The sequence below is a fragment of the Dermacentor albipictus genome, chromosome 9 (assembly GCF_038994185.2).
Source record: "Dermacentor albipictus isolate Rhodes 1998 colony chromosome 9, USDA_Dalb.pri_finalv2, whole genome shotgun sequence".
NCBI classification, from domain to species: Eukaryota; Metazoa; Arthropoda; class Arachnida; order Ixodida; family Ixodidae; genus Dermacentor; species Dermacentor albipictus.
Genome location: NC_091829.1, coordinates 115,197,691 through 115,214,701, shown reverse-complemented (window position 1 = coordinate 115,214,701; position 17,011 = coordinate 115,197,691). Strand labels below are relative to the sequence as shown.

Below are 17,011 nucleotides of genomic sequence, written 5' to 3'. Positions count from 1 at the left end.
TCATCGGCGGAAGCGACGAGATGTGCAACAGACATGGACAAAGTGTATGCAGTCTGAGCATTTCACTCTTCAAAAATCCGCGATACAGGTCATTTCAGTGCTGACCCCGCTTTGCTCATGAAACTTCACTGCCAAATGAAGTGAAACTTGACAATAAACAGTTGCAGCGAAGCACGAGCTTTATTTCAGTTCAATGAAGAAAATTTTGGCTTTCACCGTTCCACCATAACAGACGAGTAGAAACGTTGAAAATTACGCGCCTATAATCTTATTTTTTTCCGGGTACCACCTTATTTAGGTAACAGTGGCTGGCGGTTATGAGGGCGAAGCCGGGGCTTCCCTGCAGGCCTGGGTTATATCCGACTATACAGAGAGGTATTCTGTAAGAATCCACCTAGTGGACTATCCATTTCGGCCGCTGCTGATGTGCTGATTGGACGGAGCTGTGCGGGCGAGGAGGGGACGAACGACCCCAGCCAATCAGCGGCGGTTGAAGTGGACAGTCCACTAGGCGGACTCTTACAGAATACACCCCGCCCCCCCCTCCCTAAACTGCAGCTTTCCGCTCCGAGTTACGTGCTAAAGCGTCAGGAAGAACCCACGGGCCACATACTTTTGATCTCAGGTGACTAGGGTGTTCGTTATGCCGGTGCAGGGCGACGGGACGCGTTTATTTAAAGCCACGTTCAAAAACAAGCCGTGCGAGGGTCCTTTCAAGTTTTCGGTGGCGCTCAATACATCAATTTTACTGTGCTTTCTCAGAGCGCGTGCGCAGAGGGACCTTTCCCGTTGTACTTGGGTGAGGGGAACACCGAGGGGAATGCCGAAATGCATTGTCTTACTCGCATTGTAGAATATTTTAGTTATTCTCATCCCCCTGCCATTTATCCTCGACGTGTAGGAGGGTTTGTCATGGTACAAACAACATGCTCCTTACTGTAGTTGCCCTTGCGCCCGCTAAGGACAAGTGATACCGGCATGCTTTGCAGCAGTGCGATGAAATTGTGCAAAAAAGAGGTGAGGCGTGCAGACAGGACACAAGAGTAGAGAAGTGGACAACACTCTTGTGTCCTGTCTGCACGCCTTGCCTCTTTTTTGCATAATGAATCCTTACCAACTAGCTCTGCTTTCTGTCATTCTAAGTGCGATGAAATCTGTCGTGGAAAAGCGACAACACAGACGTTAGCCAATTCGCTTATCAATTTATTATCCAATAGTGATAAATTGCATTCCTGCCAGATGAGAGAAGACCATAGGAGTCTTGTTCCCTGCTTCTGGAAACTAATGCCTACTTATGGTTCCCTAAAAGCAAGCGGCTGCAGAATGGATCAAGAATTTTCAATTCTTCAGCGAGTTTTGTCACGTTCACAGAATGCACATTTCACGCAACTCTCTACAGCAATGTCAGATATGAGAACATCATACTACATGTGTACAATACTTGGAACGCACCTACCCAGTCACTTGACAATTATGCTTGATATAAAACATCACAAAAAAACAATGAAAGAAGTGAGCCCACTACTTCAAGACATACCGACAGTCACTCATCTACATTCAAGCTTGTTTTACTGAACCAGTTATATATATATATATATTATCCAAACTTGCACCACAGGTTTAAGAAGAAGTACTTGAAAATTTATGCAACGTGCTTTAAATACTATTAAAGATTAAATCTTGGCACACACAATTAAGCACCCAGGGCCTAGAGGGATTATTTCCACATGGCCACCACAACCACGACTCCAGCAAACTTATTAACAAGCAGAAGCCAGAATATGCCAAAAATCTATTTAGCAGATGTGGTACTATGTTATGGTGGACAAAAATTACCTTGAAACAGAGTCCAATCACACTTGCCACTCAAACGTGACCTGATAACTGTGACACCAAATAAATTTTAAGTAAATAACATCATTTAGGCAAATTCTACAGAGTGCAGTCGATGATGTCACGAGTCTGTATATGTAGATACAATGGCTTGAGTGATTGATTCTTTATTGGTTTATCACACTACATGTGATGGGAGGCGAAGGGAAATGCCATTCAAGGATGGCTTGGGGGAGTCCTTCGCCCCCATATTGGCAAAGACCGCAGCAGAGGCACATGCATATGGTTTACATTGTCGTAGAATTTGACAAAACCACTATATTAAACACAACATTGTCATACATTTTGACAAAACCTTAATATTAAACACATCACTAGTTACTGCCCTACAAAGAGCATCATGCATTAGCATATATCACTTCACATCAGCATCAAAGACCAGCACAACACTTCATTACAACGTATGCATTGTAATAGCGGCATTTACCAATATAATTAAATACAAATCAAACACAGCTCTAGAGGCCAATTTTAGGCCAGAAAGAATGTGTACAAGTCTGATAATTCTACTTCGCAAAGATCGACTTCTATTTTATTGTAGACATTTAGTAAATGCAGCAGTTTGCTGTGAAGCATTTGCCAGTCATAGCCGTAAGATCCCCATGAGATAACCACTGACTGTTCCCCGCCATGCAAGATTTCCGTGACCGGTTCCTTTCTGTCACTCTGTCCTACAAGTGAATTTAACTTGTTCCATAATACATCTGTTCATTTAGAACAGGAAGAAAATAGATGAAAGTAATACATTTTCTTTGATTTTTAAGTTCCTTATCTAAAGCATTTCGAAACCGCTTAAATGCAATAGGTCTACTTCTTTATGTGTATGCACGAACTTCCTAAATAAACTATCTTTTTTGTCAATCTTGTGCGAAAGCTAGTGCATCATCCATGGCTTTCGACAGCCTTTCACTCTTTCTAGACATTTGTTAATGAAGTATACTAAAACACATATCAAGTATGTCTTCCCATCTGTGTTTAATTGTAATACATGCATAATGCTGTCCATGTGGGAAAAACTTCACAATAGGCAGCTCAACATAGTTTTACGATCAGGAATAATAGAAAAATGTTGATTCTGGGGTTTCACGTGCCAAAACCACTTTATGATTACGAGGCACACCATAGTGAGTGACTCTAGATTAACTTTGACCACCTGAGGTCCTTTAACATGTACCAGATGTAAGAATAATTCTAAAGACAGCTAGAAGGCAGAGGTTAGGTGCTTGGTAAAATTAAACTTGCGTGCCGTTGAAGGACCTTTAAATTATGAGTGCTTGAGCTTCAATGATCCTATTATGATTCGTATCATAATGATTTACCATGAGCATAAATTGAGACGTGAACAGGAAAGAGCACCGTTTACAAGTAATTATATGGAAATTTGATTTATGTGGAAGTGAGTAATTATGTGGATATGCGTAATATCTCGGTCGCAAATTTATAAGCATGAAGCAGTCCCAAGTATAACATTTGGAGTTTGAATTAGGCAGCTCTCACAAACACCAATGAACTTGGAAATGGAACAATTCACTGGAGTAATATTTAAATTGTTCCCATTTGAATTTTTGATGATAGTACCTTGACATGGATGTAGTCACCACTAACTTTTAGTCCTATAACCAAGACACTTTCAGGTGCCTATTACTCTTGTTGAACCTCTAGTTAAGACATATTTCTTGCATCCTAAGCACCACATACAAATAATAATGATGACATAATAACGATAATATCACGGCAACAGCCGTACACTAGGAATTTTTAATTGCTATCAAGTTTCACAGCACCCACCAATGTCAACTGTGAGCATGAACTCCAAAAAAGATTTCGGGTACAGGAGTGGCCTTTTCAGATGCGGTGTTCTGGGAAACACCTACCTTTTTCTAAATTCACCAAGTCACCATTGAATGATTGGATAAATTATGTGGTTTTATGCCGACGAACAACACACATACTGCAAGGGATGCCACAGGGGAGATCTCGAGATTACTTCAGACCATGGGCGGCACTGGAGCATGTACCTAAAGCAGGATACTTGAGAATACTTTTTTCTTTTTTTAATTTTGCCACTATTGAGATGTAGCTGGCACATCCTAGTCCAGGCTGCACCCAGGACGTGTCTGTTACACCTGAATAGGATGTTAAATATATGACAGGCACGTCAGGCCCTTTGCAGATTCAAGAAAATATTGATTTATTTACCACAAACTACCAACTTTATGACTCTAACCACTTCAGGTACAGCGCAAATTAATTCTGTTCATTGAAAATGCAGTTTCACCACGCTTCCTGTACCTTCAGAATCAAGAAATGCCTACAGCTGCAGAACAAATCAAGAATTTTCAATTCTGAATTCAGCGAGTTTTGTCAAGTTTGCAGAATGTGCACTCCATGTGATAAGTCTCTGCAGTAACATCCGATATGAGAACATCAGCTACATTTTGTGTCTAGGATACCTGCCAAGCCACTGGAAAGTATGACTGATGTAAAACGCTGCGAAAAACAAAGAAAGAAGTGAACTCGCTACACGACGCCATACACCTGACAACAAACAACCGGCTGTCTACTTTTCAATTGATTTTGTATTTAAACACTTCACGTATATTTGCAGTACGGGTAAAACCAGAAGTGTTTCGAAGATGTGACACATTTTAACTATCATTATCTTCTTTGGAGTTTTGCTTTTCCATTTGACGCAATACTTTGGCATGCTCCATCGTGCACAGAGTGCCTAAAAGGGATAATTTTAACGTAGTTTGGCGAGCATTTAACCGAGTGGTGAACAATGAGTCTCTCTACAAACATCTGTATGAAAATCTTAGCTTGGTATTGGCTGCCTGGTAAATGAAAGGTAAAGCATAACGCCATCTCCATGCTTCATGTGAAGCTGCAAAAACAAAAACTCAGACAGTTGCCTCAAAAAGAAAGTATCATGAATGAAGAACTTCGTGATCTGCTTTTCTGGAGCTGTCACAGTTAACAAAGCCAACAACAAAGCATTTCAAGCCTCTGTGTTGCTTATATTTCGCTAACATTTAACTCCAAAAAATTTCAGTTCATTTCAGTACCAGCAGTTGCATTCTGCCAATGATGTACAGTGTTTAGGTGACGAGTGGTGTCACGGATGTGCAGGATGGAGCCACTTTAATTCTGCAATTGGAGCAGGAACCATAACCAATGAGCCCATAAGGTTATTAGTGATCATAATGAATATTCACATCTGCAATCATCACACGAAGTCTGCTGGCCTCTGCTGCTATCAAACTTTACCAGCAAAAATTATTCTGCTCTACCAACCCTAACCTAAACCAATTAATCCATAAGGTAATTAGAGATGAGAATCAACATTAGATCATCAATTAAAAAAAATTCTGGTGGCTTCTGCTGCAACTAATCATGACCAGCAAAACTGATCACTTTCATACCACATTACATTAACAATGACGGGTGTCATTCAAACGCCCATTATTAAGTTTGCCAGCACTAATACCTCTGGAATTAGCTACACCCTTTCTTTCACTTGACAACAAATTTACGATGAATAATCCAACAAGCACTGTCAATAAGGGAAGATGAGACATCCACCAGATCGTAGCAATTGCTACAATTGGGTGCATGTCTCATTTTACATACTGAAAAGATTTTGCGCCAAAAAACAACACACACAAGAAAGACGACGACACCACCAAATGTTTTTTGGCGCAAAATCTTTTCAGTATGCAAAATCACCAACTAGCCCAGCACTTAACTCTTCTAAAGTCTCATTTTACCTTTATTAATTACTTCACTCCACCTTGCGGGTTTCTGAAGAACGATAACAGCTAGCACTGTAAAATTAATCACCTTTATTCCTCTATCAGTCAAAACACTTTGCAATTCCTTTTGCAGACAACTGAAGAATTAGGTGCCTTTTAACTGAGCCAATGACGCACATGTATTGCTGGGCAGCTTGACCACTCCAATTTCATTCCACCAAATATACCACACAGCTACACAAGCATATCATACTGTGCCCGCAGTCGCTACGTCATTTCACGCTTGGCATGCCTGCACACCTCGAGAGAGAGAGAGAGCTATCAGCCGGGACACCACGAATTTGGCTTTATCATTTGAATTCCAGCACATAAGGACGTTGCTAATCCGACAGCTCAAGTGGGGCACTTTAAAATGTCGCACTGGACAATGCAAGTCGCACTCACTTTTCAACCTAGAGTCATTTTAAAAGTTGATTAAGCAGAAATAATTCAATAATAAAGCTGCCTTTAATAAAAAAAAAATTAAATAGAATGAAACAATGAAATAGGGGACACTTGAAGGAATACACACAAAACATGTTGCATTCATACGATGAACAACTGAACTGCACACACCGAATGAGACCTGGCATTCTGCTGCTGTACACGAGGTAATGGGTTTGACTCCCATCTGCAGCAGCTCCATTTCCATGGTGGTGTAATGCAGGAACACTCATGTATTGAGCATTCTGTGCAAGCTAAATAACCAAAGGTGGGCAAAATGGATCTGTGACCCCCAAAAGGCTGACGTTCACAGCTAGATTTAGACTTTGGCAACATTAAACCCAGTACTTTCCTAAATTTCTTTACGACAGACACACATTTGTCTGCCAAGTGCCTCTTTTGGAGATACCTAGATCAGTTTTGTTCCAAGTCTGTGTGCTTCATGAGATTTTTTCCTTTCGTGTCTATGTGCAATATCAACTACACTTGCAATCAAGAAGTATACATTGTATTGGTAAATGTGCGCCACACTGAACAGTGACCGCAAATAACACCTAGCTCAATATTTACTCATAAGACCAAGGTACATTGTAACTAGAAGCTTGAGCCTTGTCAGTGCAAACATTTCAGTGACAAATTATCGATGACAGCCGTCGTTCCACCGCATCTTCTCAACCAGGCATCAAGAATGTGACTGACGTGAAGCTCCACCAAGCATAGACAAGTTGCCACAATGTGTTTTCTTATCAATGTGAACTTATCAACACTGGCACCATATACCCTGAAGAGAGTAATCCCATAAGGAAACACGGGAAAGCTGGTGCTTTGGCCATATCACAGCAGGCAATATCTCTGCATTTGCAACATGCTAGTTACATATAACAGCGAAAATCACAAACTTGCTATCTTGCCAGTGCTTTACATGCAGAAGACGATTTGACATACATGACTTGGGACAATATGGAAAGATAAATGATAAGGGAATCGGCCAGCAAGTTAAGTAATGCCACGGTTTACAAACCTGCAATCTACATAACCGTGCACAGTGCATGCAGCTTAATGAGGCTGTGTGTCCAACTACCTGCAGACAGAACAAAACTACCACTCACACTTGTCAAACAACAGAATGCTGACAACACGGTCAGTGCAACAGAAAAGCTCGGACGCTTCTCCTCTTGCATCTTACTAATGCAACAGCGCGACTGGTCCACTTTTACGCAAGCGGTCTGTAGCTGAGAAGCGTCGCTGCACTGTAAAATCTAAGAGTACACTGCATAGCCAACGGCCAGCAGATGATATCCGAGTACAACACCAATGAGTGTGGAATTTTACGCACGTCAACGGGCCTGCGTGAACCACCTAAAGCCCCGATGCAGCAGCTCGAGGAATTTCTGCCTCCGCAGTAATTAACAATGCGATTAGACCGCAAAAAGCGACAAATCTGCTTAAGGTGAAGTGACGCATTCTCCTGACCACCAGCACCAACTAATGTCCCGAGTACACAGCTTGCAAGGAGACATCGGAAAGCACGAAAAGTTTTGCCTGCTTGTAATCTCACAAATGGCCATGTTTCTCGTGCCCTGATCGCCGGAACTGCCTCTGTGAGGCGCGCCAAAGTACACCGCCGGTCGACGATCAAAAAGAAAGAAAAGCTAGAGAACGGAACGAATGCCACCGGTACCGTTGCGCTGAAAAGAAACGCGGCGAATCGCAGTGGCCACGGGAACGGTCACTGGCGTCGTCTGACACCTGCCTCAAGCTTATCGGTGGCTACCCTCGAAATGCACCCACCCCAGAGAGAAAAAAAAACAAAGAAGAAGAAAAGACGCCGGCGGTCCGTGTTGTTGGGCCGGGGCTCGCTTCGCGGGCGTGCGCTCGCAGGGCGCGGGGCCGGAGCCCGCGGCGTGACAGCCCACCCCCACTGGCCGCCGAACACAGAGCCAGCACGCCCGAAATGCTAATGCCCCCGGCATCAAACAATCGATGAGAAGCGAGGGAAAGGGGGAAACACCACGCGGAAAAAACACTCGCGCCTGCCTCGAACCCACACCCCCGGTTCTCCGGGAGTGGCGTGGTATGTAGCGTGTCTGTAGCGTACGCACCTTGACAACGTCTCCCCGGCTCGTCGACGGCTGGTCGAGACCGCTCATGATGCGCTGTCCCGGTGCCGCCGCGGCAACAGGTTCCGACGAACTCGCCCCGTGGTCGTCCTCGGGCGAGCTAGGACTAACCTTAGGGCTTTCCGTCGACGACGGCACGGACACCGCCGCTTCCCCGCCGCGGTAGCTGGCTAGGCGCAGCGCCGTCGCGTCGTGGGACCCGCCGCCGATGGACGACGACGCAGCCTTGTCACCGCCGCTCTTGGACTTGGACAACTTGCGCATGCCGCCGTCTCGGACGTCAGCATCGGGGCTCGTCGCTGCAGCCTCTACGCTACTCGCTTTACGACAAGGCCCATTCAACCGGCGGCTCGCGGCGGCCGCACCGACAAAACCGCACGCACGCACGCACAAAACACACACAGCGTGGGGTTGGTCGGTTCGCCGATCGGATCGCTGGAGCCGAGGTTACGTGAGAAAACTTTCTCGACTTCCCCTTCTCTCGCCTCGAACTCTCCTGCGACTTGTCATCAAGTTCGGCACGAGACTCCCGGTCTAGAGAACAAAACTTCAGGGAAAAATAATATCTGTCCGGTGACAGGCGGCCGTTGCGGACTTTTGTATTTCGATGAGCTGGAACCGTCGAGTTTGCCGTTGCAGCCGGGGCCTCGCGGTTGCAGACGATTTTGGGACAGACGACGAGGGGATGCGCTGGCGTCGAGGCTAGAAATCGTGCGCTCGCAAAACTTTGCGCGACTTTTTGACAGTGCGGCCCAGTGCACGCGAAGGCGAACGGCGCATAAATAAGCGAGCGTCTCACGCCTTTGTTCCTACGTCGACGTCAAAAAAGTGCTGCAGTCTTCCGCTGCCGGTGTCATCTGAGGCGCGCCGTAGCCTTCACACGAGTTTGTTTCTAGCCAAGCGCTGCGCAGAGCCGACGGCGAAGCTCGCTGGATTGGACGCTTGCGAAACCAGGGAGTAGGTAGGGTCGGCTGTGCAAAACGTCGACCGCGATGGCCAGCACCGATACAGCAAACTACTCGCCAGCCGGCTTAGGCGTCCTGGCTACTCAAACCAACCGAATTACTCGATGACACGCCCGATACATTCGTCGTTACGCTTCAGAAACTTGGTTCAGTGCGAGCGTCGCGTCGTCCGCTGCTAGGCCTAGACAGGTTGCGCTACCTGGTTGCAAGAGTGCGCCCTACTCCGGGAGCGCCTGGGCACAGCTCACTCGAAACGCCGCCGAGCGCTGCAAAAGACGGTGCCGAAAACTCGCAGTTGCGCCTCACCTACGCATGCTTCTGCTGTTTCAGGGCGTCACTGGGGTTCCTTTGCACTTGGGGCTTCTCGCTTTACAAGATGCGCTGCAAATTCCACCTGCGAACTTAAAATTTCCTCAAAGTTGCACCCCCCGCGTTGCAGCCGCCAGCCGCATCCGCGGCCATACGCAGGAAATAGTGTCCCGGCTGCGTAGTCGTCGATGCGCACTAAACCGCGGCCCCGGGCCGCTACGTCACGCCTGGGATCGCCCGGGCTTCCCACCTCCGCTGCCGGCAGCGCCACTACGCGGACAAAACGTGAACGTCTCAGTCGAGCCGCGGCTCTGGCCCCGAGCACCGGGTTTTAAGGGTTCGGCGAGCAGCCGCCGCAGAGCTCGACCCGAGTAGGCGCCTTCCAAGATTGCTACCCTGCAAGACCCGTCGTGCCCTCTGCTTGTTTTATTATTATTATTTTACATTGTGATGCTTCCTGTTAACAGAAGTCGACTTCCGTTGCAGCGGTTGACGACGCTTGCACATCGTTTCATTCTTGGTGCCCCCTGCTTCTTGCGGTAAGGCATATGATCGACGGCGACAGGATATTGCGGCACCTCGCGCTCACGCGTTCGTAGCTCGGCCGTCAAGAATGCGGCACGCCGCGTTATCGGCGGTAACGCGTGCCTTATCTTTGCAGCCGTTTCCACCGGGTTTATAACGTTCCTGAACGGCCATCTTCTTCATCAGACGTACTTGGAACGACTTACACGTACTTCGCACTTAATTTTATCGTACTTTTTCTTTCTCACAAATATAAAAGCTGAGTGTTTCGCGGCATGTAGAATGCAAATACCCGGGAGATTCTGCTTATCAATGTTGACATCCTGTGTACCGTTATCGAGTGGCTGAATTTACAAACTTGCCGCGTTCTATCACGATTGGACACGACCCGGGGCTGGGGCTTTCGAAACACGGGCGCCAACCTTTCGAAGCGACACCACTGTACGTTTCAGCGAAACTCAGTTCCGGTGCCTTCCGCAAAGCCTCTGTAACGTTCAAGTCTTACAGCTTGGTGCACATGATTCGTCATTAGTGCCTCATCAGGCACTTAAAACCCTTTTGTAGCAGACGACGCTGGCTTGTCCTCACAGTCTCATCACCTGGCTTCAAAACACAAACTTTCGCAGCAACAATCTATGAAGACTAACAAAGTTGCGCTTCATCTATAGAAGAAATGAATAAACATAAGTTGATAACAGACACTGCAAGTATCGTAAAAAAAATTTTGTTAGCGTTGGTAGATGGCGCAGCAATCTGTAAGATGCATTTTTCCGCTAGATTGTAGGGTCGTTTAGGAGCGCGACGCTTACGGCTAGTTCCTTGACTGCTGATATCTGCGGAGCCGGAGCAAGGGGCTGGGCTCGCGGCCGTCGTTTGGCCCCGCCTCCTCTTGAAGGTCCGTGCGAAGTCCCGGGCCCCGGGCTTGCCCGGGGTCCGCAGACCCTAGATGGCCTCCCCCTCCCCATGCTGTCAGCCACTAGGTCACACGGTCGCTTTCCCTTTCCCTTGTCTCCCCTTACCGGCGCTAAGCAATAACGGCAAATAAAAACCTCCCGCAGTGCGCGAGACGAGAGAAAGAGCGAAAAAAAAAAAAATCGAGCACGCAACAGCCGCGCAGACGCTTCGCTTTCACTCTCGTAGCTCTTTTTCTTTTGAAGCGGAGAAAAAAATATTTTACGAAACCGCCAGGCAAGGTGGGCTGCAGCGCTCGGCCAAAATTTGAACGTCACTCTGCAAACCCAGCTGTCGTCTGCAATCGTCAGCCCGTTTTCCGTCTGCTATGCAGTCAGTGCAATGCTAACGTTAAGCAGTATAATTCAGTCGCATCAGGGGTTCTTTATTTAAAAAATAGAAAGATAAAGGAGGCAGTATGGGGCGGGGGGGGGGGAGGAAGAAAGGACGTCCCTGACTTGATGCTCTCGCGCCACCTGAGGATGAGGAGGATCGCTTGCGGCCGGGGAGAGGGAAGAAGTAAGGAGCGTAGTAAATCTTACGCTTCCCGAAAAGTAGGTCAATGCTCGCGGAAATGCGCTCCGTTTACAGTGGGCGCTGTTGCCGTTACCTATATGCGATGGCCTCGCCGCGGCCAGTTCACATTATGCGGAGCAACGCGACATCCGCGCTCCACGCAGAAGCGCTGTTCACTGTGAACAGCTCGCCGTGTTGCACGCATTCGTTTCCGTCTCTTTGCTGGTGCGTCCTCTGAGCGTTGCATGCTGGGAGCATGGTACTGGCATTAGTACAGTGCAGAGCGACCAAAGAGCGTGGTTGTGCGCGTCTAGATACAGGTTGTGATGAGTGTGAACGGCGCGAAACGAACCATTGCAGAGGAAATGATGATTTATTGAGCAATGTGTTGTAGAGCGCTGCTGAAAAGGACGTTATCTTATCGAACTAAGCTACCGGTGGTGTGCTTGCGATCAGGTTGATATAGTGTCTCTTCGTGCAAGTGCAATTGAGATCCGCATGGATATTGCACGAGCGATCAGCAATCAACGTTACAAGATAATTTGCGAGACTACGTCGGTAATTATCTCCCCGCTTCTTCTCGTAGGAAACCAATGGCGTCGGCTTTAATGCAGTGTCCGATATGCATAAGAGCGTCTAAACTGGCTTCACATATATTATAGGCTGCTTTCTTTCTTTCCTTCTTTCTTTCTTTCTGTCTTTGTACACATGTGCATGTTATTCCAGTTTGTGCGGATGCACAGAACAGCTGCTATACGCTCTCCAACAATTTAAACTTGGCCGCCGAATATTTGTAAATTGCGGCGGTAACAAAAAATATGCCATATGCACCGTAGGCAAGTAAGCATTCATAAACTCTTGTCGTGCTTGTATGCCGTGCACTTTAGTATTCAGACATTACTTCTTTGCTGTGCAAGCCAAACCAGGAACTTGGAGGTTAGTTGCCGATTCAACGCAATCCCGACACACACACACAAAAAAGAAAGGCGCAGTTTTGCCTGAAAGGCGAAGCATTGATATCGATAGAAAATTAGTGGACAGCTATACGAAGTAAGGATAATAGTTTTATCGGCCGTATAAACAGCAACACTAATAAATTAACAAGTATGGTGTCACGCGCGCACAAGCAAACATGAACACATCTGACTCCACGACCGCGGAAACTCGCTGTCAAAACGACGGCGTGAGGAAGCGAGGCAGCAGCAGCGAGTGAAGTGGAATTCGTGCTGTCTATCGCTTCAACGAAAAGTGAGCGCCAAGAACACACAGCACGCGTGAAGCTAGGAGCCGCCGACGTACCTAGACTCTGGCCCCAAAGCACATCGTTCTCAAGATAGGGCCAGGCGACTGCAGGCGGAGTAGAACGCCGCTCCCCTCCCTCTCCTCCTCCCGGTGCTTCGCGCACGCTGCAGACGGCGCGCTTCCAGCCCGCCTTCGTCTCTTTCGCGCGGGCGAGATTGAGACACGATTGGTCGGCTCCCCTCGCACATAGAGCGCTATGCGACGCCTTGGAATTTATGCGGAACCTCACGGCGACGGCGGAAACGCGCTTGGAGTGTGCATATGTAATTGCTATCGCAATAAACGTACAGAAGCGTTTGGCGTACGTGCTCCTGTACGCAAGGGCAGAGATCTCTTCGTGGCGTCTCGCTGGCCTTGTACCCTTTCGTCCGGCCAGCGCAACCTGGACGAAAGACAAAAGGAAGTGCACAATACGAGCGCAGGCTAACAACTGGTTTATTTTTTCAAACAAGGGACTAAATTATGCAGAAAATGTAAACACGTGTAAAGTGACGCTTACAAAGGTGAAAGGGTGTTAGCCTCTGATTCGTATTTTTATACAATATTTCGGTTTGTTCTAACAATGGTTTGCATAAGCAATCTCTACTATGCGCGGCCAGATTCGAGCCTGTTGCATTCCTGATCGCACCTTGGAGCTCCCTCAGGCGGATGTTAAGGCAGCGTCCCGTCTGCCCAGAGTACTTTTTGCCGCACCAAAGTGGAATGACGTAGACCACTCCCACCGAGCACGCCACGAGCTGCCCCAAGTGTTTGACGCGGCACATAGCCTTGGACGCCTGTTTAGGTCTACTGGCAAGATCGCAAATCTTGTTTAACGAGTTTTTTGCTGAAAAGACGACTTTAATGCCATACTTCATGGCTGTCTTTTTTAACCCATGCCCCTCTGATGTACATAAGGGATGACTGCAAACCCTTTCGATCTGTGTTTGGGGTGCTTCCCTTTTTTTTTAATTTTTTTCACTACCCCTTCACATATTGATACCGATAATAGATTTTTGGAAAACCGGCCTTCTCTAGACGATTAAGCTGTTGCGAAAGCTGTCCCTTCTGTTTTGGTGTCGTGATTCGCCGCGTTCAAAAGGAGAACGAGGTATTGGGTGTCGCCAGCATCGCATTCGCGTCCTTGTATTCGGTTCCGTCTTGTACAGAATCTGATATGGCGAACTGTGTCCAAAAGGTTTTCCATCGGGTCGACTCATCAGTGTAAAAAAAAAGCAATCGCAAACCATGACAATCAAAACATGCGCCAGCGAGAGCTGACGCGAGCAGACGATAGTGCGAAGCAAGCGGTCCGGCTGACTCCAGACGCGAATACGAATCGAACGGTCGAGCATGTCCGCTTGAAACCGGTTTCCCGATCGTGCGTCACTGAAGGGGCCGCTCTCATTGGTCTCCTCCGTTCGCGGCTCGCTTGCCACCGCGACAAGTCACGAAAAAGCGGTCCGAACGTTCCCGCTACTCAGAAGCGAAGCAGCTTCCGCGGCACGAGGGCGTCTTGAGGCTGCGGTAGCCCCGCGAGCCAATCAGAATTGACAAGATAGCGAGGCAATGCCTAGAATACTCGGCTCAGAATAGCACAGCAGCAGGTTTCTTCCTATACTCCGCAGTACTCGAATGGACACTGGAGTCCAACACTCAGCCAGGTTACGCTGATAAAGTAGGTCCTGTGAAGAATCCACTTTTTTAATTTATTTGCGAAAAACATTCGATTATATCGGAAATCAAGGGCCAAGTTTCCTGCTTCAAATTTTAAGAAGAAACATTACGCCGGTGTATGTCAGTATGGCGTCATGAATTTGGTGCTGTTTTCCCGTATTTTGGACCGTTCTAACGCAAGGGAGGTTGTCAAAATTTGCTGTAGGTTGAGTCTCTCGTCGTTTCGAACTTGCAGTGTGATCGTTCGTTACCCATAAACAACCAACTTGATTGGAGCAGACGCTGTCAAAATTCATGACGTCACGACGAGCAGATGAGGAAACTTCCGGATGGCGTCGCCACCAGTCTGTCCTTATTGCGCCTCTTCTGGCCGTACTAATCTCATCTCACGGTATTAGAAGCGCTATTCCATAAACGCCATTTAGCAACACAGCTTGATTTCGTATTCACATTCAGTTATGTGCTGTTATACATCGATTGCTTTCAATGGTGGCGGCATACAGAATAGAATAAATTCTTTTTGAATACGTTACTTTATTCAGGTTATAACTGTGCGCAGATAATTATGTACAATATATCTGGATCCCTAGCTCAAGGCTATAGGTCATATTCATACTAGTTATGACATTTTACAACGGCAAAACGATAAAGGAAATAGATCACACAAACACAAACGCACATTCAGATTAACTACAGTGAGTGAATTGACCAGTGAGGTTGCACAAGTAACAGAAGCATACAAATGCCACACAGGAATAGTCCCCTAAATGTACAACAGCAGTGAATAATAATGTTTCGGTGATGATGATAAATTTTTGGCGCGCTTAAGTTCTGATGGTAAATTGTTCCTTAGAAATGATAGTGTTACTTAATCTTATCTTTCCATATGCTTTACGAATTTTCGACAAGAAAGACTGCGTGTATTTCATCCGGAGTTCAAAAATATGATAACCTCCGAGAAAATGACTGGTTGGACTGCTGTGACTGATGCGAAAGCATCAAATTGCCCATTGGGAGAAACAGCCGGCGTCTGTAGCAGCGAAACGGCGCCTAAACTCCCATTGGTTTTGCCGCAAGTCACGTGCGCTCCTCGACGGAGCTTGAGTGGGGGAAAGGGAACATCCGCTGCCGCGCCAGGTGTTGCGTAAGGGGAGAGGGCATCCTCGTGGTGCCACGTCACCCTCGCAGGTCTGCGCTATTCGCGCGTTCCTTGTCCGCGCAATCTCGCGTAAGCGTTCTTACTTCGCCTCGCGGTAATCGCTATGAAGAAATATGCGTGTAAGAAGAGCAGAACTAATTCGAAAGGAAAAAAAAAAAACGTTGGCGGTAGTGAGTTTCAAACCTACGACCCCACGCTCATAAGCCGTTTGTCGTACTGACTGGGCTAAACTGGCCTTTTCTTTTCTTTCAAGGTATTTATTACGAATATAATACGTACTTGCGTGAAGTATTTACATAGCGGCCAAAACAGTCATAGCTGCGTCTGCAAGCACGAAACAAATACTTCACAGTACAATTATTATAGCAGACAGTTCTCTAAAAGGAAGGCAAAAGGATACACTGTATCAACATTGGGTACCAGTCTGGTTGAAAGTCTCTTTGACCCATAAGAGTCTTTCAGTTGTGAAACCACCTGAATGAAATGTGACTGCGAAGATACAATTGGTTCTGCATTTCGATCTAACATGCGAGTTTTATATAAACTGCGCAGCGCCATGAGTAGCAACATGTCAAAGGGCCCATCTTCGCATCTAGGTGGCATAAGATGTCATATCGTATGAGGATTTACATGAAGATCCTTTTTGAAAGTCCTCTAGACAACGTCCCAAAGCAACATCGAGTCCTTGCAGTCAATAAGGCAGCGTTCTATAGTTTCCGGTACATCACAGAGACGGCAGTTAATCGAATATACAAAAAACGCCTTTCCTACTTAACCAGGCCTCAACAGGTAGCGTTTGAGTAAGCACTTTGTAGAATAATATTTCGGTGTTGAAGTAGGCATTTCACAGACTCGTGCAAACGCGGCATGTCCAGTTTTGTCGGTGTATAGTGATCGGTATAACGGAAGTTTAAAAAGCGTATCAATTAGATGTTTATGCAGATCTTTCCCGTGAGATAGAGAATAAGTATTCATTTGAAAGTCTCACTGCCAGAAAGCGCACCGAGAGAAACTGGCCGAACGCCCCAATTGCGCCCGTTCGCCCGCGATGCCATAACTCGAAGGGCCGCTCAGCGACGTTCAGTGGGACATTAATGCTTTCGCAGTAACAGCTCATAAGAAGTGATTTGGTGCGCTCGGATTACCTGCTGTCTTAAAATCGAGTAACAACATTAAAGGCAGAATTTTTATACTTTAAACGGCAGCATTGATTTAGCATTATAATCATAGAACGTCATAAATTGCAACGCTCTATCCTGAAGAAATAGTAGCTGCGGTAATTGATTGTTATCGAAATAAATAAAGTAAATAAGGAAAAAAAGATTGGTGGCTCATGCGTTCTTTGGAAAATATTGGTGGCGTTAATAGGGTTGGTAATAG

General features: G+C 46.6%; 1 protein-coding gene across 3 annotated transcripts in view; it reads right to left on the bottom strand.

Annotated features, from left to right (window-relative positions):
- Positions 1–9,706, bottom strand: part of LOC135913571 (leucine-rich repeat protein soc-2 homolog) — a 125,014-nt gene extending 115,308 nt beyond the window's left edge. Inside the window, exon 1 of one of the 3 annotated variants that reach the window (XM_065446079.2) lies at positions 8,231–9,706. In XM_065446079.2, coding sequence (XP_065302151.2) covers positions 8,231–8,512 — 282 coding nt within the window. In that variant the 5' untranslated portion in view covers positions 8,513–9,706. The remainder of the gene's footprint in view (positions 1–8,230) is intronic. The other 2 variants (XM_065446080.2, XM_065446081.2) reach the window with 2 other exon arrangements.
- Positions 9,707–17,011: the final 7,305 nt, after the last annotated feature.